Genomic DNA, 23015 nt, shown 5'->3' on the forward strand with positions numbered 1-23015 from the left:
TGCGCACCTTGGCTTGTTGGTCTAGGGCTATGATTCTCGCTTAGGGTGCGAGAGGTCCTGCGTTCAACTCTTGGATGAGCCCTTCTTTTGGCCACCCACTGCCTGGCACAACCCCGGGCGGATGGAGCAAAGCTTTCTGGCACAGGGGGGGACAGGTGGCCTCAAAAGCTCGGCAGCCCCTGCCAACACCAGCATTTGCCCCAAGCCCCCAGTGGAAGGGAGACAAGGTAGCCCTCCACTGTGCAGCGCCCGGGGAGGGGAAGCAAAGGTGCGCGGGCATTTCTCCACAGGCTGCAGGTGCTGGGAATAAGCCCCAGGCCAGCTATGCCCACAGGAAAACCCAGGGCTTTTCTGGTGGGTTCTGAGGGGCTCTACCAGCCCTGAAGCTGGCAGGGAGGGGGTTCTGGGGAGGCAAAAGGACATGGAGATGCTGGGGGTTGAACCCAGGGCCTCCTACATGCAAAGCAAGCGCTCTACCGCTGAGCTACATCCCCCTGTACATGGGCAGGACTGGGGGCCTGGGCAAGTCCCCTCACCCCCCACCACTGCCCCATTGCCCACTGCTCACCCTGCTCTGCCCCAAGGGCCCTGACCCCAAAATCAGAGCCTCGGACCACACACACTGATGGCAGCACCCGCTCTGCTCTGCAGTGCCCAATGCTGCCTCCAGCTTTCCCACCCCTTCCCCCATTTGCCTCCCTGTCCACGCACCCGGCAGCACCTTCCTGCCAGCTCTTGGGGGTCCAGCCTGCCCACGGGGACGTGCCAGTTGGGACATGGGACCGACCCCGCTGTGCTGGCACCACTGCCCTCATCATGCCCTGCTTACGCCATGGTCCCGTGGCCAAAAGAAGGGCTCGTCCGGGAGTTGAACCCGGGACCTCTCGCACCCAAAGCGAGAATCATACCCCTAGACCAACGAGCCAGGGTGCTGCACCCCACTGCACCCCCAGCCTCTGCACCCCACACACTTTTGGGGGTTTCGGGGGGCAGCTGGTGCTGCGGGCAGCCCTTGGCACACTCTGGGAGCAGGGAGGTCCCTCTTGCTGTAGCCGGTCCGTGGAGCTGGAGGTGACCGTGGGACATCAGTGCCCAGCATCTCCAATTCCCACCATCTCCAGGGGTTTTCCTCCTCAAAACCATCTCCCTGGCCCTTGTAGTTGTTGAAATGGCTGATGCTTTGCAGCAACATCCCCCGCTGTTCTTCCTCCATGGGGCATCCCCCAAAGCCGATGTCCCCCTCTCACTTGCCTTTCTCATCATTCCCAGAAAATCCACAGAATCACAGAATCATTAAGGTTGGAAGAGATCTGTAAGATCATCAAGTCCAACCATCAACACAACACCACCATGCCCATTAAACCATGTCCCACAATGCCACATTTTGAACACCTCCAGTGATGGTGACTCCACCACCTCCCTGGGCAGACTGTTCCAATGCTTGACCACTCTCTCAGTAAAGAAATGTTTCCTAATATCCAGCCTAAACCTCCCCTGGCGCAACTATTTCTGATCCCTCTCACTGCTTCCTTCCCCAGTCCCCTGGAGCTGCTGACCGAGGGGTTTGGGAGTTTGCAGGCATCGGGTGTCTGTTGGGTGCCCCAGGCTGCCAACGGGCCAGGACAGGGTGGGGGGGCTTTGGGGCAGACCAAGGGCATGGTTGTCTGGACACAGACCATGGGTCAGGGGCTGCCTGTAGCTGTGCCGGGGGGGCAGCCGAGCAGCTGAGACAGTCCCGGCTGCAGCGCCATCACCGAGCCCGCACCCTGTACCACAGTGCCAGGCAGAGCTGCCCACTGGGGATGTCACCCCATCTGTGCCCTGCTCGTGCAGGGGCTGTGCCCGGCGGTGGGTGGCCAAAAGGAGGGCTCGTCCGGGAGTTGAACCCGGGACCTCTCGCACCCTAAGCGAGAATCATACCCCTAGACCAACGAGCCGGGGTGTGCAACTCTCCGGGCATCCCAACCCTGTGCCGGACACTGGGGTGCTGGGGGGGCCATGCTGCCCCTGGTCCCTGGTGCCCTGGGCAGAGCTTTTTGGGGACAGGCCCTGCAGCCAGGCCCTGGGGAGCAGAGCGGGGCTGAGGGTGTGTGCAGGGATGCACCAGCTGCCCTAGAGACTTTCCCGCTTCCCAGGAAAGCGGGGCAGCAAGGGCGGGCTGGGACAGGAGGACCCAGGGTTGCACAGGGAGACCCATAATCCTCCTTCCAGGGGCTGTGATGGCCCTGGGCAGGAGGGGCACAGCCTTTCTGAGGTTTTCCAGGTTTTGCAGCCCTGGGAGACGTGGGGAAGTGGCATTTTGCCAAGATGCCAAATGGGCTCCCCATCATTTCCCTGTGCCTTGTCCCTGGGGGACCTGGGGGAGCTGATGGCTGGAGAGCAGAGGGGAGGGAGAAGGCAGTGTCCTGGGGCAGCTGCCCAACACCTACAGTGGGCACTGGTTGGCCTGTGCAGTGCCCAGGGATGTGGTGGACAGGGTCTGCACTGGATCACTGATGCACACCCTGGCTCGTTGGTCTAGGGCTATGATTCTCGCTTAGGGTGCGAGAGGTCCCAGGTTCAACTCCTGGACAAGCCCTCCTTTTGGCCACCCACCACCCTGCTCCCACCTGGCCACTCCCCCAGCACTGATATTTGCCCCAAGAGACACCCTGAGCCCCATGGGGAAAGGACACGGTGTGTACCCACACCGTGCAGGTGAGGGAAAAGGCCACCAGCATTTCCCCGCAGGGCAGGCCGTTGGGAAGAACCCCTTTGGCAGCCCGGGGCTTTTCTCTGGGAGTTTGGGGGTCTTTGCCAGCCCCACAGCTGGCAGGTAGGTGGGAGTGTAAAGGCAAAAGCTGGAGATGCTGGGGATTGAACCCAGGGCCTCTTACATGCAAAGCAAGCGCTCTCCCACTGAGCTACATCCCCCTGCTTCAGCCTCTGGCCTCACTTTCTCATCACTCCCAGAAAATCCCTGTCGCTGCTTCTTTCCCCAGCCCTCCGGAGCTGCTGTCCATGGGGTTCGGAGGTTTGCAGACTGGGACATGGTTTTCTGCACACAGACCCCAGGCAGAGCTGCCCAGCGGGGACATGGTGGCAGAAGGGCCCTGCTCTGCCGTCCCCCACTGCCCCGACAGCCCCTTCCCCACCCAGGAGGAGATGAGCCCTGGCCATGGCTGCGCCATGTCTCTTTGTCCACGCCCTCGCTCCCAGCAGTGGTGGGACCATCCCAGCAAAGGGGAGGTGGTCGAGTTATTGAGGCCACTCGTCCCCCCTGTGCTGGGCAGCATCGCCCCATCCGTGCCCTGTCCGTGCAGGGGCTGTGCGGCCAAAAGAAGGGCTCGTCCGGGAGTTGAACCCGGGACCTCTCGCACCCTAAGCGAGAATCATACCCCTAGACCAACGAGCCGGGGTACGCAGCTACCTGGGCACCCCAACCCTGTGTGAGGCACTGGGGTGCTGGGGGAGCAGTGCTGCCCAGGGACACTGAGGCCCCAGGCGCCACTTTTTGGGGATGGGAGGTACTGCCAGGGCCTGGGGAGCAGAGCAGGGCTGAGCGTGTGTGCAGGGATGCACCGGCCGCCCTGGAGACTTTCCCACTCCCCAGGAAAAAGGGGTGCCCAGGGAAGACTGCGGGGTGCCCAGGGCAGGGGGCAGGTGTCCCCCCCCACATGCTTGGGGCTGGGCTGTGATGGCCGAGGGGTGAAGGCGTTGGACTCGAAATCCAATAGGGTTTCCCTGCGCAGGTTCGAATCCTGCTCACAGCGAGAGCTTTTATCTGCTGCCCCGGTGCCCATGCCAGGGCTCCTGGGAAACAGCTGTCCCCCACCATTGCGTAGTGCTGGTGGTCCTGTTGCAGTGCCCTGGACGGGAGCAGGCCGTCCCATCTGGTAACCACAGCATGGTGCTGGGCGCAGGGGATACTTTTCTTCATGTGGCATCACCTTCTCCTAGCAATTAATTGGTGCTGGTGGGTAATTAGTGTTGAAGGCTTCCCCTGGCAAGCAGGCAACACCCTTGTGCTTGGAGCTGCTCCAGATGCAGAAGGGACAGTACCACATTGTTTATCCAAGACCCTTTCTGACTCCTGGCCGCTGATCAATGCAGTTAATGAGAAACCCTGGCTCGGGGAAGAGGCAACGGTTGGGTGCTGGGAGGCTTTTGCTCTGCAGTGGGACAGGAAAGGGCAGGCAAAGCCACAGGGTGCGAGGAGCCGAGCCGGGGGCCGCAAGGTGCAGGCAGACCCTGGGACCATGGCCAAGCTGGTGGAATGTGTCCCCAACTTCTCGGAGGGGAATAACAAGGAGGTGAGGGAGTGTGTGGAGGGGCTGAGGGGTGGGTGATTCCAGGGTGCGGATGGCTGGGCTGCCCTGGCGGAGAGGCCGTGAAGGCAGCACCTGCTGCCAGACTCTGTGCTGCCTCTTTTAAAGTGCTGTGCACCTTTCCTTGCCTGGCTAATGCCGAAAATGCCCAAAGGCAGCCCCTGCTCCCTTTTGGCACCTCGGTGAGAAGTGGGGGCTCAGACCCACCCGCCCTCCCCACCGCCTGCAGGCTGCTATAGCACCAGGGCTTGGGGTGGTCTGGAATACCACCTTAGAGAAATATTGCTTGCCGTTGTTGTGCCAAAACATGCTGTCCAGGTTAATGGGATCTGTGCTGGGCATCAGCCCTAGGCTGAACTTTGGCCCTGCTGGGGGCAGGGCAGTTAAAATTGAAATAAAACCACTGCTTCCCCAAGGGAACAGGCTTTGCAGAGCCAAATCTGTTTTAAAGCTAGCAGGGGACAGTATCCTCAGGAACAGAAATTTGTGATGGTGCTCTCCGCCTTGCAGCAGCAGACGGGTGTCTATCCGCCACCATGGTGGGTTTGGGGCTTGCTGGGAGACAGGGGTGTCCCAAACCCCCTTTGTAGGAATGGGATACTCGTGCCTTTGGATCCTGCATCCTCTGCAGCGCAGGGCTGCATCCCCACTGATCATGGGGTCACCCCCAACCCCAGTGCCGGTGGGAAGGGGGAGACCTGAGAAAAGGCGTCCCCCACCTTGTGAAGCTGGGGCTGTGGTCGGGGTCTGGCCAGCTCAGCCGCCTTGCCCCCCTCTGCCGTCTGGCAGGTTATCGATGCGCTGGGGCAGGCCATCTCCCGGACGCCGGGCTGCGTGTTGCTGGACGTGGACGCTGGCGCCTCCACCAACCGCACCGTCTACACCTTCGTGGGGTCCCCCGAGGCCGTCGTCGAAGGGGCACTGAGTGCGGCCCGCGTGGCTGGGCAGCTCATTGACATGAGCCGGCACACGGGTGAGCTTAGGGGTGGCGCAGGAGCTGATCTGGTGCTGAGCATCGCTCAGCTGCAGTGCGTGGTTCACTCCAGGTGCACCTTGCATGGCTGGAGCTAAAATCAGCTGCTGGTGGACAAGCACGGCATGTTACTGCACCTGCAGCAGGCAGCGCTGCCGGGATGGGTGGTGGTGGGATGGTGCAAAGCCCTTGCTCATCCTCCTGATCTAGAGAGGCTGAATCCCTCCTGCCCCTGGGCTGGAGCAGACATTACTGCCGCAAACTCAACTTTCCTCGTGGCAGCAGTGCCCAGTCTGCAAAAGAGGCTGGGAAAGGGCTGTCCTCCCTCCTTGTCTGCTTGCTCTTCCCAGCTCCCATCCTTATGTCTGTTCCGTCACCAGGCGAGCACCCTCGCATGGGGTCCCTGGATGTCTGCCCGTTCGTGCCGGTGATGAACGTCAGCATGGAGGAGTGTGTCACCTGCGCCCACGTCTTTGGGCAGCGCTTGGCAGCGGAGCTGGGGGTGCCTGGTGAGTGGGGGCCGGGAACCTCTGCCCATCCTGTCCCACCCCGCATGCTTCCAGCTGTGGAGAAACTGCATACCTTTTGCAAAAGCCTAACCAAATGAGGGTTGCTCCCAAATGGGCAAAACCAGAGCCCGCTAGATGAAGAGCCACCAGCCCCTGCCCTGCGGTGCTCACCCCCGGCTCTGTCTTGCAGTTTACCTGTATGGAGAGGCGGCACGGGAGGAGAGCAGGAAAGCCCTGCCTGCCATCCGTGCCGGGGAGTATGAGGCGCTCCCCGAGAAGGTGAGCCTGGTAGCACCTGGCTGGGCAACACAGGCCAGGCAGAGGCGAGCCACACCTCCCCGGCTTTGGGGAGGGTGCCGAGGGCTGGTATAGTCCCTTTGCACCAAGAGGAGCTGATGAAATGCTTTGGGTGCTGCTGAACGTGAAGGTGGTCACGGCAGATGCCGGCTGGGGAGGGAAATGCTGTCCTTGGGAGGGTGGCTTGTGCTGCTCAGCGGTGCCAGTGCAGACGCTCTCCTCCCTCCTCCCCAGCTTGCAAAACCAGAGTGGGCTCCTGATTTTGGGCCCCCAACCTTTGTCCCCCATTGGGGGGCCACAGTGACAGGCGCCCGGACCTTCCTTATCGCATACAACATCAACCTGCTGTGCACCAAGGAGCAGGCTCACCGCATCGCCCTCAACCTCCGTGAGCAGGGTCGCGGCACCGACCAGGTACCCCTGTGCTGGTGGCACACTGGGAGCAGACCTGCTTGCCCCTGCACCTCCTGGGCCATGCCTTGACTGTGGCAGTTCTTGGCAGCCCGGGCGCTTGAAGAGGGTGCAGGGCATTGGCTGGTATTTGGAGGAAGAGAATATAGCCCAGGTTTCGACGAACCTGCTGGACTTTGAGACCACGCCGCTCCACGCTGTCTACGAGGAGGTCCGCCAAGACGCGGAGGTGGGTGGCGTGGGGCTGCACACCAAACTTGTTTCAATGTGGGGTTCGCAGAAGTTGTGTCCCTCCAAGTTTTTCTCCCCATCCCCTGGTCAGGCTCTGCTTTATCACACGCCCAGCTCAGCCAAGCTGGGCAGAAAGCTGAACGGCATGAAAACCCCAAAAGTTCAGCAACTTGCTGCTAGCCTCCAGCTCCTCCATTGAAGGCTTTTCTATGAGCTCCCCAGGTCCTGGGAAGGGATAAGGACCTCCAGGCTGGGGTGTTAGCGGCTCTGGGGACAGTCACGTTTCTGATGTCCTTCACAGGCACTGAACCTCCCCGTGGTGGGTTCCCAGCTGGTGGGGCTTGTCCCCAAGAAAGCCATGCTGGACACAGCTGAGTTTTACATCAAGAAGGAAAAACTCTTCATCCTGGAGGAGGAACAGAAGATCAGGCTGGTAATGTGTCTCCTCCTGGTACCAAGACAAGGGTGGGATCATGAGTGAGACACACCCACCCCCCTCAGCCTCCCAAAGTGGCACTGAGCAGAGATTTGGGACCACGGCAGTCCCCAGGCATGACACTTGTCTCCAGGGATAGTGCCTGGCAAGGTGTGAGGGCACAGTGAGTGGGATGAGTTGCTTTATTGTCCTGAGGACACCGAGATGCTCGGGGAGCAGAGAGCCCATCCCTGACATAGAGTGGGCAGCAGCTGCCCAGCTTGCCTGCATGGAGGTCAGGAGGGGAAGGAGACCTCCCCAGAGTTCAAGGACAGCGCGTGGAGTTATGGGAGACTGCCCCAGGACCAGCATAAGCTGGAAAGAGGAGAAGGGATCTGCTTTTCAGCTGCAGGAGGGAGGGACTTTTCCACCCTATGGGAAACGTGCTAGATAAGAGCAAGCTAATTATTTATCGGTGCAGTTTCCAGTCGTTTGTAGGCGGCCGTGCACCACCCCCAAGTCCGGGATGGGACGGGCTGGTGACGCCAGCTGTCCTCTCCCTGGGTGGTGGCCTGAGCAACTCTGTCCTAGGGCTGGATCACTCACAGTTAATTAACAGCAGGGAACGAGGATGCAACGGGACTTATTGTGACGGGGCTGATGCGGTGGTGCTGCTCCTTGCAGGTTGTCAGCCGGCTGGGCCTGGACTCCCTGTCTCCGTTTCACCCCCGGGAGCGCATCATTGAGTAGGGACCCTCGTCCTGCTTCTCATCATGGTGCCCTTCCCTGCCCGGACAGGGGGATCCCGCTGCCTGCGTCTTGCACTCAGCTTGTTTTGGGAGTGGCGCCTGCACCCAGCTCCTCTTCCTACCTGGAGGACATCTCTGCTGGGTGTTGTGCAGGCACATGGTGGTCCCTGCTCCCAAATGCTGATGGTTGTGAACGTGGGGTGGGGGGACTCCAGGTCACTTGGGCAGGCAGCGGGAGCCGGTTTTGTGGCCAAATTTGAGCATGTACGCTTTAAATCCTCCACCCCAAACCCAGCCCAAATTTCACTGCTTCTGGCTCACACGCTACCCTCCAAGGACAGACGCTGTGCTGCAGCGCCTGGTGTAAAATGCATGTCTGCAGGGAAGGAAAATCCACCCGGGGCTGAGGTGAAATCAGGATATGCACTTTAAGTCCTTGTCGTCCTGCCCTGGGGACATGGCTGCAGGCATGTTTCTGTTCCACCAAATGCCATTTGCACAAGCCTACCCTGTCTAATGCAGAGCAATCCCCCACACCACCAGGACATGTGCTCCCCAGCTGTCCGTCTGTCCCTATGGGGCTCCTTGTCCTCTCCCCCACCCTCCCACTGGGTTTTTTGGGCAAGCCCCCTTCTCAGCCACTCGCAGAGCCAAGGAGTGGATGAAAACCTGTTGGAGAGGGCAGTGCCGGGTGAGAAGGGACTGGGTAGTGGTGGTGGGTGTCCCTGTACCTGAGGGGCTCTGACCGATGGGGCCGCTGTGCTGCAGGTACCTGGTGCAGGCAGGAGAGGTGGACGGGGGGCTGGTGGCCAAGCCGCTGGGCGCCTTCGTGCGAGCAGTTGGTGGGAGGTCGGCAGCACCAGGAGGAGGCTCCGTGTCCGCAGCTGCGGCTGCCCTGGTACGTGTTCTACACTGGGACTGGGTCCCTGCCTGCCTGGGGGGTCCTCTGGGTGTGCTGAGCCCCCCAGAAGAGCCGGCACGGCAGTAGTGGTGGGCGCCGTGTCCTGCTGGAGGATTTACCTGCGTGCCCTCACAGGGAGCGGCGCTAGGCTGCATGGTGGGATTGATGAGCTATGGGAAGCGGCAGTTTGAGGAGCTGGACCCCATCATGAGGAAGCTGATCCCCCCCTTCCACCAGGCCATGGACGAATTGGTGGTGATGGTGGACGCCGACTCCCGAGCCTTCAGCAGCTACATGGTGAGGTCCCACTGGTGGCAGATGTCCAACGGGGAAGCAGGGGGGCATTCCAGCTGGGATGGGGGCTGGCATCGCTGCGCCCCAGGTGTCCTTAGAAGCAGGGCTATGACCTTGGCCCAAGTCAGGGCCAGGGGAAGAGACATCATCACCTAAAGGAAGTTTGCAAGAGCATGGGAGCTATCGGGTCTGCCCTGGCCCCCAGTGCAAGGCACGCAGGGTCTTGGAGCAAACGGCAGAAATTTGCTTTTCTTTGCCTTCAGGAAGCTATGAAGCTGCCAAAAAGCACCCCTGAAGAGCGGGAGAGGTGAGCTGGGCTGGTGGGGACTTGCAGACTGGGGGACCATGGCCACCCAGCACTCACCCCCGGGCTGTCCCCCCCTCCCAGACGCATGGCTGCCATGCAACAGGGGCTGAAGACAGCCGTGAGGGTGCCCTGTGCCCTGGCAGAGAAGGTGAGCGGGCTCTGGCCTGCTCTGAAGGAGCTGGCACGCCACTGCAACCTGGCCTGCAAATCCGACATCCAGGTATGGCTCCAGGCTCACACGCTGCCCCAGCTGGGGCTTTGGAGGCTGCCACACTCACTGCTTTTCCCTGCAAGGTGTCCCATCATGTCCTGACCTCCGGGATGCATCTCTCCAGCCACGTTTCCCAAACTGGCCAGCGGTTTCCACCCACTAACTTTTTGACAGCTTGCAACCCTTATAGGAGAGTTGACCTCCACCAGCCCTTGCCTGAGTTTTCCCACCTGTGTGACAAGGCCATGAATGGTTCCCACTGCCGGATCCACGTCCTGAAAATACTGGGTTGGAAAGTGTTGCGTGCCACTGGGTCATGGAGGGTGGGAGTCCTGCAGTGTAAGAGTCTGCCCTGCTGCAGGACTGTATGGTGGTGCTCTGGTTCAGCAGGAGAGCTTCTTGCTCTCTTTTCCTAGGTGGGAGCCAAAATGCTGGAAGCAGCTGTATTCGGAGCTTACTTCAACGTCATGATCAACCTCAAAGACATAACGGATGAGAAGTTCAAGCTTGCGGTAAGCAGGGGCCATGTGTGTGCCCCGGCTCTGGTGGCGGGGATGAGGTGGGACAGAGATGGAGATGAAGCCCCTGGGACCCTTCATGTCTGGGCACTCCGTCCCTTTGCCACCAGCGGGATGCATGGGGTGGATGGCTCTTCTGTCCTGTTGAGTGGCAAATGATGCACCTTCTCCCTCCCCATGCAGATGTCGCAGAAGGTCTCCGGGCTGCTGGAGGAGGCAAAGCAAGGCTCGGCGTTCGTGCTGGCGCTGCTGGAGAAGCGGGCGGCCTGAGAGGGGCTCGGGGACGGGCTGAGGGCTGTGCAGCAGCAAATACAGCTGGGAAACACACTTGTCCCTGCCTGGGCTTTTTCGGTATCTGCCTTGGGAGAGCTGCTCCACTCACGCAGATCCCAGCGCCATGTCCCCTGCTGGCCTTTCCCTGGCCAAGGGTGATTTTTGCTTTCTGGGGCTCAGACTCCAGTCTCCATCCCCTCCTCCCTAGGGCAGAAGGAGCTGGCTGGGCTGGCAGTGCCTGGGGCCACAGGCTCCCAAGGGAAGGGATGGCAGGGACCCGTGGCACTGCACAGGAGGAGATCCCAGTGCATGGGCACCTCTTGACCCCACACACCCCTGTATGTTTCTGTGCCCAGAAAACCCCTGGAGACACCCCTCTGCCCACAGGGCTGGGGCAAGACCTGACACAGTCCATTTCTGCGAGGTGTCTTTTTGTTGGTGCATGACAAGACCAGCCTGTTGCATTGCTCACTTGTCTGGGAAGGGAGCGTTACCAACATGAGGCAGCATGGGGAGTGTTAGAGGGGAGATGGGGATGGGATGGGAGGAGCTCTGGCCTCTCTTCATAGACACCCCCACCCACCCCACCCCCCCCCACCCCCGAGAGGAAGACCTGAGCATCAGGGCATCCAGCCCTGCCTCCTGTCTCTGTTGACTGGGTCTGATGGCAGATATCACCTCTCCCACCCGTACACCATGGCAGCACCCTGTGCAGCTTCACAGGGCATCATTAGCTGGACCCTGAGCCCTGCTGTCCCACAGCAGTGCCTGTGGGAGGGTGACCCCCCCCGTGCCAGCCCCCCCCCACCCCGGACACCGTGCCCATGCTGGTAGCACCAAGCCAGTGTTCGTGGTGAGGACACCTGACTCACCCCATCACCTGATGCTGGGAGGTGAAACCACCACCCTCTGTCCCGTCCCCTGTTTTTATCAGCCCTGTGGGACCTTTGTGCCAGCTGGGAGTGGTGTGTTGACATTTCCCGCGTGCCCATGGTGACGACAGTGGCGCAGAGAGTGGTACGGCTGGTTCCACCACTCCGCAGTGTCACTCCTGCCCACCGCACCCCTCCTCGCCCAGGCCAGGCCCCGGTATTTAACGGGTGCCTGCCACCCCAGGAGAGCTGTGCCAAGGACAGTGATCGGCTGTGCTGCTGGCGGCGGTGCTTTCAGACGTTGCTTTTCTGCAGGTTTGGTGAGCAAAAGCAGCTCCCTGAGGCAGCGGCACCTGGCAGGGCTGCAGGGCAGCCGGGAAGCATGGGGGCAGCGGGACCGCAGGTGCCCATGGGCCGGGGTGCACCATCCCCATGTCTGGTGCTGCACCAAGACATGGTGTCCCCAGCCCCTTGTGGTCCATGAGGTTGTGGGCTGGGCACCCAGGCTCAGATGGAATTAATTTATTATTTCCATTAATGATGGAAACCACATGCCCAGGCTTTGGGGTTGCACAGAGGTGGGAACAGCCACTCTTGGGGTCGGCAATGTCACTCAAAGGGATGAGGTGGCTGTCGGGGTCTGCGGAGGGATGGCACTCCTTGGGAAGTGAGCTCAGTTTCTGTCCAGGGCAGATATGTGGGGCAGAGGAGCTGGATCCTGGATGCTGGCAGGGCGATGATGTCCCTGTGACAGGAGGTGCCATGAGGGAGCACTGACGGTGCCTGTCCTTCCCTTGCAGCTTGGGGGCCACGGAGGATGTGGAACCCCAATCCAGGTGAGGGGCTGCGGCGCTGGGCAGGGATGCTGGTACCACATGGCCATTGGGACTCGGAGAGGGGCTCAGTGCAATCGCCACAGGCACCCAGGGAGGATTACCTGTGTGCCAAAGGGGAGTGGGGCATCATTTGTGAGGAGGGGGTAGACCAGGAGGGGTACTTTGGGTGCATGGAAACACCAGCTCCCTGCTTTGCCTGTCCAGGGAGAGCCCGGCTCTGGTTGCTAACAGCCCCCCTCTTCTTCTAGGCGTGCCCGGAGGGGTGCCACCACCGCAAGTGCAAATTTGCCCACCTGCTCCTCCGGGATACCCTGGTCCTGGCACTCCAGCAGGTCCCTACCCTGGCTACCCTCCAGTGCCACCTGGCACCCCCGGAACCTATCCCCCTGCACCCCCGGGTGGCTATCCCTGTGGCCCCCCTCGACCTGGCTCCCACCTGCCAGGGCAGTACCCCCATGGGGACCCCCTGCCAGGGCTTCATCCCCATGGGCACCCCCATCCGGGACCACCAGGAATGCCGGGGTGCCCACCACACCCCTCTGGCTGCCATCAGAAGCACCATAAGAAGCACAAGAAGAAGCACTCCAAGCCCCATGGAGGCAAGGTAAGAGTGAGGTGGCAGCGGACCCTTCTGAATCTCTGCTGTGGTCCTGCATGCCACAGCATCCTCTTATACCCTGCGGCGGCTGGAGTGGGCTGCCAACACCTCCATGGCTTTTTTTAGATGTGGAGACTGCCATTTGGTTAATAAATAGGTGAGCGTGAGTCATTTCAAGTGAGTCTTTGGAAGAGTGATCCATGAAATTCCTTGAAGCCATTTGAAACAGTGACACAGCTCAGGGTGTGCCACAGAGTGTATTAAATCCCAGGACTTTGTCCTGCTCACCAGAGAGCAAGTCGTGCCTCCGTAAGGGACATCCCCTCAGTGTCCTGCAGCAGAGGAGCAGTTCAGTTCCCTCAAAAAACAAACAAAGAAGAACAACAAAAAAAGGAAAAACAATTCTCTGTGCTGGGAGTAGATGCTGCAGAAAATGCCATTCCAGGGACAGGCACCATCCAGAGTAGGTCTGAGTGAGGGACTGCTAAACAAAACTCCAGTTACACCAGCAGAGGTGGGAGCATTTCCCAAACCCTTAAGCTCCTCTTACCGTGTAACAGCTCTGAAAGTGATCTGCCTTGACATTTGCCCTCGCTGGCAGAGAGCAGGACCTTTTTGTAGTTTGCTTAATCTGCCTGAACAGCCTTATAAAGTAATAATAAAAAAACCAGCCCTCTCATGATATGCGTGTAATTATATTCTCCAAGCAGAAAAATAATGGCTCCAAACTCTAAAATATGGTTTGTAACAGCATAACAATAAACATTGCAGTGATGTTATTAGTAGCCATTTTATCTTCAAGTCAAGGTATCCTGGCTGGGGTTTGCTGTCTGAGGCCATGGTGCTGTGCTGACTCCCACCCAGGCTCATCCTCCACATGGCCCCCAGGGCTTTGACATTAACTAATTACCAGCTTGCAATCCTGAGGGCACCCCATTTGCTGGCGTGCAAAGACACTGGGGGAGAGGTGGGTCTGCAGCCACCACGGCTGCAGGCTCAAGCTGGACCCAGCTGGGCACTAGGAATGGGCACCCTCCACAGGATCGCAAACACTTATCAGAAATGGTGTGAAAGAGGGTTGTTTCTGTGCTACCCTAAAGTTGTTTTATCTTCTCCAGCACTCCAGCAGCTCAAGCAGCTCAAGCAGCAGTTCTGACTCTGACTGAAGAGGACATCTCCCACCCACACAGTGGTGAAGTGATGAAGCATGAAGCCGAACGCCCCGTGGGAACTACCTGCATACGGCTCTGCTCCTTTCTCCTTTCTCTTAGAGCAGCGTTTTGCCTGTTGAGTGATTTTCTTGTTTTTAGCTTGTAAATTCTTTGACCTGGAATCACTGAGACGATGGGCAACAGCTCCATCCTCTGTCTTTTGGGAGAGCTCACTGAAAGTCATCCCCGAGGCTGCAGGTAGCAGCACGGGGAGTATCACGTGCTGGTTTGCAGTCTGCTGGTGTCCGTGTGTTTTTTCCTGTGCAACGATGCCATCTGCTAACGTGGATCCCACCACCCGTAGAAGTCCTTACATTTGGCATGAGCTTTCCCAGCTGGAGCAGAGGGGGTGGCCGGGGAATGCCGTAACTTCCCTCTTGCTGAACTGTATGGGTTGCCATCCTCCACGCCAGGGTAATAATTAATAGGAAAAAGTAGTGAGCTCTCTTCGTGAAGCCCCTGAGCCATGGCCACGGGACTGTGGCACGCTCGCTAGGAAAGGTGAAAAGCATGTCAGTGCTTTCACCACAACAATTCTAACACAGGGCTGCTTTTGCTGCTGTTTTATTTTTGTTTTACACATTGTCATGGCTCAGGAGGACCCTTCCCAGCACTGTTATCAAGAAGGCTTTGCTGCCAGCCAGTGTGACTGGCTGCTGGACCAAATGGCACAAATATGAGCAGCTCACCATGGCAGAGGTAATCTCCAAAAGAGGTGGCGCAGCCCATCTCACCCAGGTTTACTGCCAGCGCAGCCTTGTTTATCCTTGTTGCACTGCTGGCTGGGCGTGTGTGCGTGCTGGGGCAGTGGGATTTCACTCCTGCTGCTCCTTTGCAGATGCAGTGGTGTTTTGTCCTGTAGCCCTCAAAGCTCCCCTACAGCTCTCCTTTCCAAAGGAGGGAAAACACGGCAGGGACACTGCAGCACGCATGGCCACAGCTCCACACCACTGTGCCCTTTCCTCCACCTGCGCTGCTGGCTCCTCTGCACCCCGTGCCTGGGGTCCCCTACGGACAACCCAAGCCCTGCCCAGCCTCTCCTCCCCATCCCACCTCCACCACAGTGCATGCGACCTTACAGAAATGCCCCTGTCTTTGGAGGGTTCCCCTGCAAGAGGGGCTGAAGAAAGCATGGGGAAAGTCCGACTCAGGTGCAATGCCACCTTCATGATGGGGAACGGCACAGCCCTCCTCAAAGAGGGGCACCTGAGGACCCCTGCTCTCCTCACCCATGAACAGGTGAGGAACATAACGCAGGTGAGGAATGAAGACATAGCCTTTGTCATGCTGAGAGACCACAGTTTGATGGGGAAGGTGTGGGGCCAGGGGGCAGAGGAACAGGTCTGCAAGGGGACTGCTGGAGACAGCGGGGAGAGCCGGAGGGGCCCCATCAGCATCCTGTGGTCCTTCAGGTCCTCAACAGTGCTCCGTTACGCCTGTGCTGCAGGGACCCCTGGCCTTGTGCTCCAGCATTTTCAAGGAGAGCCAGAATACAATTTATCTGGACTTACCAGCTTAGCACCAGAATCAGCTGCTCATGAAAAATAATTTAAAAAAGAGACAAACTACAGAATAAAGAGGCTTTTTTGGGATAGGGTGAAAAGAGTTTATTTATTTATTTTTCCAGACAGCACAATTCAAGTTCAAATCTGGGCATTGCTCAGCAGATACCAATGGGAAGAGGGCACCATGGTTGCTTTGAGCACATTGGGATGACAGGGAGGCAGCTCCAGCGGCTGCCCAGTATTTTGTGAAATGCTGGGAGGCATGCTGCCCCTCTCAGCCAGGATTTTGGGTGCAGTAATAAATGAACAGGCTCTGATGAAGGTCAGAATGGCAGAAGGAAGCAAGGGAGATATGGCCCACAGGAAAATGAAGATCTTAAAGGTGATCTGTGAAATTTAGGATAGTTAGAGCCCCAAAAGGAGCATCTGCAGACAACTGTAGAGCACAGCAAAACCTCTCACCATCCCGTTGCTCCCTGGAAAGAGGAGCAAGCCACCAAGGCCCACGCAAAAGGAAAGCAAGTTGCTGACCGTTACAAGCAGCATGTGATGTGTCATAAACTCACTCGGTTCTCTCAGGGCAGAAGTATTGAGAGAATAAAAAAGATGAGATCATCTGGAAAAAAGTTTGCTAAAGAATGGGGGATGTCACAACTATAAAGCTCCTCACAGGACGCTGAGGGATATTGAGAGTTTTTGAAAACTAGAGATGATCATTTGTGCTACTACACCGGAAAGGTTTCTCGGTTCTCTGACAAGCCCTCCTAGGATTACAGTACGTACAAAAGGCATGGCTTAGTGTGTGTAAAGCTTTACAGAAGTACGTTGTATGGCTCTGTATCCTGCTTGGTTTTAATTAGCACCATAAATGTAAGATGCACGAACTTTCATCATGAAAATAAAAAAAGAGCTCTGGATTTTGGCTAGAAAGGAGGACCCAGACGGCAGCTGTTCTGGGCCAGCTCAGAGTTGCTAGCAACCATACAGAGGGAAGAAAATGAAACAGGTAATATCGGGGGTGTGTATACTGGTGAGAGGAGAACATGTGCACTCCCTTCATTTAACATATCCACCTAATGAACCTGTCAAAGAAGCTGGGCTGGGAGAGGCTGTCATAGTCCTTCTCCCGGAAGATGGCTGCCCGGTCCCCGAGGCCAAGCTTCAGCAGGACGTCCATGTCTACGTCACTCCCGAGAGCCACTACCGTGGGCATGACGTCTTGCTTCTTCATGGAGTTGATGGCCTCCTCGAGGTTCTTGCTTCCTGTGATGCCGTCAGTGATGAAGATGAAGGAGAGCTCAGCATTGCGCCGGGCGAGTCGCTGCCCATCTCCTGGGCTGAGCACAATGTTGTTGATGGCATGTATGATGGCTGAGCCGATGTTCGAGGATGAGTCCAGGTACTTGATCTGCGCCAGGGCGTTGGAGATTTCCGTCAGGTTGTAGGTCAATGGGAACACCACATCCTGGTCCCTCTCACTGCCATACTGCAGCAGCGCAATCCTGGCATTCATGTTGTCGCTGTTGCTTCTGGCCAGTGTGAGCTGTTGGGCCACCTCCTCCACAAATTGGTGGGCCCTGTGGAAATTCTGCTCCCCGATCCTTTCAGAGCCATCGAGCAAGAAGACAACATCAACGGGGCGCTGTGTGCACTGGGCCACTGCAAGCTCTGCAGGAGAAAGAAGAAGACAAGAGTTGGGAGCATAAGAAAGCCTACACGATAAGGTTGGGGCTTGCCTCGGGCAGTTTGGGTTGGAGTTGCCTCCACGCATCTTTGTCCAAAGAAGGACGAGCCCCACTCTGCTGCCAAAGCCTGTCTTTGCAGTTGGTAATGTAAGAGCTTTGCTTCTGATGCCCTCAGGTCCTGGGCACTGGGTCTTAACGAATGTTAATTCTGGGGCCTATGACAGACCTCCACAAGCATCCATGAGATTAGACAGGTCTGTGCATTTCAGTCCCAGAATTACACCCACCTTCTTACAGTAATGCCCATCTCTCATCTGTTAACAGGAATATCCAGAGATTAATCGCAGGCAGCGTCTGCAAACCTCTCAGTTACTCCTAGAGAGTGGTTTACTTTCAGAATTACTTTTCACACAATCTGCAGGACAAAGCTGTTTTCATACCTTTCACCCAGATTAGTTTAATCAGCAATCACTAATTCCTGAAAAGCTTATAGAGGTTCAGTCATGTGATTGGAAAACAAGATTCTCCTTGTTGATGCACCTGTATGTGGTAAAGCAGCTTTTGTAATACATAACAGATCAATATTTGAGTGAAACACAGCGGGACATTGTTCTTCAGTCACTCAGAACAGTCCTGTCCACAAAGCAGGCATATGAATACACGCAGTAAATGAACTCAATTAGAAAAAAAAAAAGGAGAAAATAGCAATATTTGGAAACAGCTGTTAGTCAGGGACCTTTCTTTTGTTCCTTTGCAGTAGTTATGTGTATCGCATTTGGTGTTCCTCTCCGTGCACTGTTTCTCTGAGAAACACTTCCATTACTGCACTGTTGAATTTTCTTCTTCTTCTTGAATTTCCTTCTTTGCTGAAAGCACTAGTCAGTAATATGATTGCAACAGCAGTATTGATATCTGATGTACATGCTGTGGCTGGTCACCCTTTGAGTTGGCAGCAGGCCAATGGCCGTATCACTGTCAAGCAATTCTGTGGCTCTTTTAGACTGAATCTCGAAAGGGTGAAGTCCTGGAGCCGATGTCATGTTGTGTTGCATGACTGGCAAGGAATAGGAGATTCTAAAGCAGCTCCAGCTTGAGCATCGATTTCTGGCAAAGAGGGGTGACTTTTGGGACAGGAGTATCACATTAGGTTGAATTTCCACACCATGAGCAAATCCAACTTGACAAAGTGCTTCCTTGGTGCCGAATGCTGTTACACCTGGATTCAGCATGATGGGGTGCTGAACTAGCGTAATTCCTTCTATGAGCTGAGCAACAAATGGCTCACTGTTTAGTACATTAGTACTGTGTGTGTAGTCAACATTTGGCAAACAGCAAAGTTATGTTTTAAGCAAAATAGATACATGCACTCTTAAGACTAGAGAGACAGTGTCCAACGTGAATCCACAGAATCACTGAATCACAGAATCACAGAATCACAGAATCACTACGGTTGGAAAAGACCTGTAAGATCATCAAGTCCAACCTGAAAAAAAAAAAAAAAAAAAAAAACAAACCCAAAAAAAACCCAACCCACGCAAGCCAACCACCACACAACAACAAGGCACAACACACCAAAAACCAACCCACCCAACACCACACAGCACCATGTCCATCAAGCTACATCCCACAATGCCACATCCACACGCTCCTTGAATACCTCCAGGGAGGGTGACTCTACCACCTCCCTGGGCAGCCTATTCCAACAGCACAAGATAGTGTAGCAGAAGCTCTGATGGTGCATATCGTTCAGCTCGCAGACTATTTGGCACTACTTCCATCCATGGTAAAACAGTCAAACCTGGTGCAGGAACTTCTGCTGGTACTTGCAGTTTAACCGAACTTGTTAGAAATTGCAAAAGTCCGTGATTGTTTTTGTGTCATGTTCCCTGACCTTGTAGGCTGGCATTTCTCCTTAGCCCACACTGTAAAATATACCTACAATGATGGCATGCCTTGAATGGTGCTTACTGTACATTGTCTTACTGTGAACAACAGCCTTCTGCAATGCCAGTTCCAACTGCAGTAGAAACCAATCTCCAAGCGATGCTTTTTCCCTCATGAGCTTTTTGAATATCGCATTTCCAAATTCAGCTGTGCTACTCCACTCCTTTAACGCAATAAACGTACATACTCACCTCTGGCCAACCTTCCTTGAGAAATGTTGTCTAAAGGTACATTGATGCTGCAGTTCCTGGTACGCAGGCGCTGCTGCCACAAGGATGCTTTACCTTGGCAGCCCCCGCACTCGTGGTCCTCAACTGCTCTGTGCAGTCGTGGAGGGGAAAAGGCAGGAAGGCATGCCCCTTGCAACCACATAGTCCGAAATCTAAGTAGGGGTCTACAACAGCAGGAGGAAGCAGGGGGGGTGGGGGGGGTGGGGAGGAGCAAGGGCTGCATATCGTCTTGGAGAAGTCTTACCAGGCTGTCTCTCTTTTTGCCTGTCTACATGTAGTCGTGTTTCTTGTGATGACAAGAAAGATCTACCCCCCTCCCACATGACCCAAAGCAAGCCTTAAGAGCTCCTAGTTAAGCAGACAGCAGCTGAGAGCAGCATCACTTGCAGAGCGTCAGCGAGACCGTAACGCATGGCTGGCTTTCCAGGCAGCCTCTACTGCCGGAGCACTGCCCCAACACTCCTCTTGCTGCTCAGCCCTCAGGGGTGGAGAAGGCTGCCTTCGAGCTGTGTGATAAGATGCCTTTACATATGAATTATCCCATAGGAACATAACATAGATGCAAGCAGTGCAGCAAAACCTTGGGTTTGTCCTGCTCAGTGTCATGCTTCGGTTGCAGCTTGCTGAGGCTGAGGACCCAAGCGCCCTTTCCTGCAGCAGGGAACAAGATTCTCATCCTTAACTGGGAGATAAGTTCTCAGAGGCACCATCATGAATCAGGTCAACTAAAATCTTCATGTCGTGCTTTTAATTGGCACACTGGTCCTTCTCATGCAGCTTACATGCAAGGCATGAATGCCTGCAGCTCACCATACTGCATACCGTGTGCTAGGACACAGCTGAGAGTGTCTAACAGAGGCAGCACAAAGAAAAGAAATACCATCGATTTTCCTTGCCATTAGCAACCCATCTAGCTATGTGCATGTGCAGAGTAACCCACCCATTCGCATCATGTTCCTGCTTCTTCTAAAACCTGGGTAACTTGTGTTTCCTCTAATGTTTCATAGTGTTGACAGTGGAGACAAAAGTGACAGTGAGATGGGGACTGAGCTCCCAGCCCTTTCTGGGCTTTCCCCCTGTCACAACCCCTCCCGTGTCTTTGGGGAGGTGTAGACTGTCCTTTCCCCAACCCTGTGTCCTTCCTTTATCCAGCAGCTTCACTGAAGGAACCACTGCTGTGATGAAATCTACCTGGTTTTATCAGAGGGATTAGCAAGGACTATGTTAGCAAAACACCACGACACCCACTTGCCTTTGTTTAACAACGGCCAACGCAAATACTGCTCAGGCAAAGAGATATTTTCTCTCTTCTTTTTTTTTTCCCCGATAATGAGATGAAGGTTTGGGGGAGGTAAAAAAATTTGTTTCCAATATTGCACTGCTTTGCTAGGAAATATTTCCAAAAGAAATTAAATAAACAGCCGCTGTGTGATGAAATGAAATAAGCACCCCCTTTGCTGAAGTCTTGCTGAATCTTCGTCTTGTTCAGCAAGACATCCCAGCCCCGAGATGTTCTCTTCAAATCAGTGGGGTTTGGGGGCTTTTCTTCTAGCATCATGGCTGGAGCAGCTTAACTGCTCTGTGTTTAGTCCTCTTACTTGCATCCCAGCAGGCTAAACAACATGGTAATTTTGGGGTAAAAATCAAAACAGAGTAAGGACCTTGGCTTTGCACAGACTATCTGGAATATATGTATTATGACCAGACCCTAGCATATGGACTCAGATACAGGCTGATCCTTTTGCCTTCACCTGAAATGCGGAGCACAGCATGTAAAGCTCTCTGAACTCTTTTCCCTCTATTATATGCCAACAGCAAAGTTCTCTGAGCTCCCTGTCCCTATAGACTAGGAGCAAAAAGTGCTGAAGCCTTGGGAGAAAGATTATTTTCGTGCAGCGCGTCTGATCTGCTTGTGTGCTGAGAGACGCAAACACCTCCCCTGCGTGCCTGTCACCAGATGGCTTCTAGCCTAGACTGGCAAGCCCCAGATGTTGAAGCAGAGCTGGACGAAAACACTGCAATAAGTTCAAAATGGGCAGGTTCCTCGTTCCAGTTCCCACGCCTGAGCTTGGCAACTGGCTCCTCTCTGCACACCTGGAAACATTACAGCCCAACCGCATTTTTGAAGACCGTACATCCCCCTTCTGCCCATTAAATATGAGATTTGCTCTGTATACTTTATTGCAATAATACCGTGGCAGTTAGAGAGGCTGCAAAATTCATTTGCTGGCAGTAAACACTTCTAGTCTTGTGTCCGCACACGAAACGCTGTTTTCTCTTTTCGGATTGAGAGGGCAGTAGTTATTCTGGAGGCAGGAATGGCAGTCATCTGCCTGACTTTTTGTGAAAACCGGGGGCAGCTGAGCTCATGGAAATATCACTCCTCGTCTAAACACACGTACCCACAGTGCAAATGGCGGGTCTGTAGTCTCTCTGAACCAAACTAGCCCTGGGTATGGATTGAATGGTATATACTACAAGAAGTTTAAATACTTGCTTTTAAACAGCTCATGTAACGCATCACAGAGGTTTGACGGCACAGTCATGGATTTTTGCTTTGGATCGCCTGGCCCTACATAACCTTTATCTCTTGGATATGAACAGGTACATGTTGCTAATTAAGACAGAAGAAACACAAATGTACAAGCAGAGAAAAAGGCAGAGGGAGCTCATACAGCTTCTGAGAGAAGCACTCCCCAGGTTTCAGTGCTTTCGATGGAAAGCCAGGGATGCCCCCTCTCCCGTACTGCTTGCTCCTTCCCTTCAGTATCCCCAGCTAACCATTGAATGGTTGACAGAGACACTTACTGCAGCGAGAGGAGATACACCTTGCTTTGCCAGTCTTGCCACACAAATGGTTTGCAGGACCTGAAGAGACCCCTCACGGTAACCCAGCAAGAAGATGCAGAAGATGCTTCAGAAACAGTCAGCAAATACATACATAGGAAGGCATGGGAAAAGCGCATCTTTAGGCTCTCTGCAAACAAGGGGCTCGCTCTGGCCCTCAGCCACGCGTGTGCCAGCAGCCTCCTTGGTGGAGCTTGGTGCTCATGCATGGCTGAGGGCTGGGGCACGCCAGCCTGCCAGAGCAGGGTCGGAGCGCAGGAGGGCTGGAGAGGAGCAGCGTGGCTGCCTCAGAGACTGAGGCAACGCAGCTCCTCTGCAGAAAAGCAGTGGGTAGAGCAAGAGCATCTCAACATCGCTGGAGAAAGCTGCCATGCTCATCAGCCAGCCGAGCCGGAGAGGACTGCCCCTTGTGTCCCAACCCCGACTGAGTGCAACCAAGCCATTTCACTGCCTGTGTTTCTCCTAAACTAAAAGCATCTACCGATGTACCTGTCCTCTCTGCCAAACAGGCACTTGAGGAAAGATGATTACCACCTCCGCCCAACCTCTGCCTCCACCCGTTTCACATGATCTCTAACAGAGATGTCAGCAAAGCCCTAGCACGGTTTCTGGGTCCCCCACAATCTCGCTGTGCACCATTTTGAAGGTGTCAATGAATAAGTCCATCCACTCTTGCCGCTCATTTCCAGTGGCAAACTTGGCTTTTTCGGCGGTAAAGGCCAAAGTGGCCACCAGCTGGGTGTACATGCTGGGGTCCTGGGTTTCCCGCGTGGAGTTTAGGAACTGGGCGATCGAATGTATGGTGCTGGGGAAATCTATGTTGACCCCCTCTTCCATGGGGCGGAAAATAAGTGGGTTTACGTTCCCAGGGTTCCTGTCATCTGCAAGTGA

The 23015-nt window shown here is 55.6% G+C and overlaps 2 protein-coding genes and 6 non-coding genes across 8 annotated transcripts in view; 2 read left to right on the top strand and 6 right to left on the bottom strand.

Moving 5' to 3' along the window:
• Positions 1 to 422: 422 nt before the first annotated feature.
• On the bottom strand, positions 423 to 494 carry TRNAA-UGC (transfer RNA alanine (anticodon UGC)). The gene has a single exon. It is a non-coding gene; the product is annotated as a tRNA-Ala (tRNA).
• A 359-nt stretch (positions 495 to 853) lies between these two features.
• Positions 854 to 925, bottom strand: TRNAP-UGG (transfer RNA proline (anticodon UGG)). Its single transcript has one exon. It is a non-coding gene; the product is annotated as a tRNA-Pro (tRNA).
• Positions 926 to 1865: 940 nt separating this feature from the next.
• On the bottom strand, positions 1866 to 1937 carry TRNAP-AGG (transfer RNA proline (anticodon AGG)). The gene has a single exon. It is a non-coding gene; the product is annotated as a tRNA-Pro (tRNA).
• A 904-nt stretch (positions 1938 to 2841) lies between these two features.
• On the bottom strand, positions 2842 to 2913 carry TRNAA-UGC (transfer RNA alanine (anticodon UGC)). Its single transcript has one exon. It is a non-coding gene; the product is annotated as a tRNA-Ala (tRNA).
• A 409-nt stretch (positions 2914 to 3322) lies between these two features.
• Positions 3323 to 3394, bottom strand: TRNAP-AGG (transfer RNA proline (anticodon AGG)). The gene has a single exon. It is a non-coding gene; the product is annotated as a tRNA-Pro (tRNA).
• A 276-nt stretch (positions 3395 to 3670) lies between these two features.
• Positions 3671 to 3752, top strand: TRNAS-CGA (transfer RNA serine (anticodon CGA)). Its single transcript has one exon. It is a non-coding gene; the product is annotated as a tRNA-Ser (tRNA).
• Positions 3753 to 4238: 486 nt separating this feature from the next.
• Positions 4239 to 10393, top strand: FTCD (formimidoyltransferase cyclodeaminase). Its single transcript, XM_059820667.1, has 14 exons — positions 4239 to 4292; positions 5097 to 5280; positions 5661 to 5789; positions 5980 to 6068; positions 6321 to 6500; positions 6589 to 6726; positions 7030 to 7161; positions 7828 to 7889; positions 8661 to 8790; positions 8929 to 9090; positions 9351 to 9394; positions 9476 to 9614; positions 10022 to 10117; positions 10307 to 10393. The coding sequence occupies exons 1-14, from the start codon at positions 4239 to 4241 to the stop codon at positions 10391 to 10393; spliced, it is 1626 nt and encodes a 541-aa protein (XP_059676650.1).
• A 5112-nt stretch (positions 10394 to 15505) lies between these two features.
• Positions 15506 to 23015, bottom strand: part of COL6A2 (collagen type VI alpha 2 chain) — a 29759-nt gene continuing 22249 nt past the window's right edge. Inside the window, exon 28 of the mRNA XM_059820306.1 lies at positions 15506 to 17086. Coding sequence (XP_059676289.1) covers positions 16479 to 17086 — 608 coding nt within the window. The 3' untranslated portion in view covers positions 15506 to 16478. The remainder of the gene's footprint in view (positions 17087 to 23015) is intronic.

Source organism: Gavia stellata, chromosome 8 (genome assembly GCF_030936135.1).
Source record: "Gavia stellata isolate bGavSte3 chromosome 8, bGavSte3.hap2, whole genome shotgun sequence".
Classification (NCBI taxonomy): domain Eukaryota; kingdom Metazoa; phylum Chordata; class Aves; order Gaviiformes; family Gaviidae; genus Gavia; species Gavia stellata.

Coding starts and splice junctions, on each gene's coding strand:
- FTCD (XM_059820667.1), top strand. CDS start 4,239: ATGGCCAAGCTGGTGGAATGTGTCCCCAACTTCTCGGAGGGGAATAAC. Junction 9,091..9,350: donor GAGCCTTCAGCAGCTACATG/GTGAGGTCCCAC, acceptor CTTTGCCTTCAG/GAAGCTATGAAGCTGCCAAA. Junction 10,118..10,306: donor ATGAGAAGTTCAAGCTTGCG/GTAAGCAGGGGC, acceptor CTCCCCATGCAG/ATGTCGCAGAAGGTCTCCGG.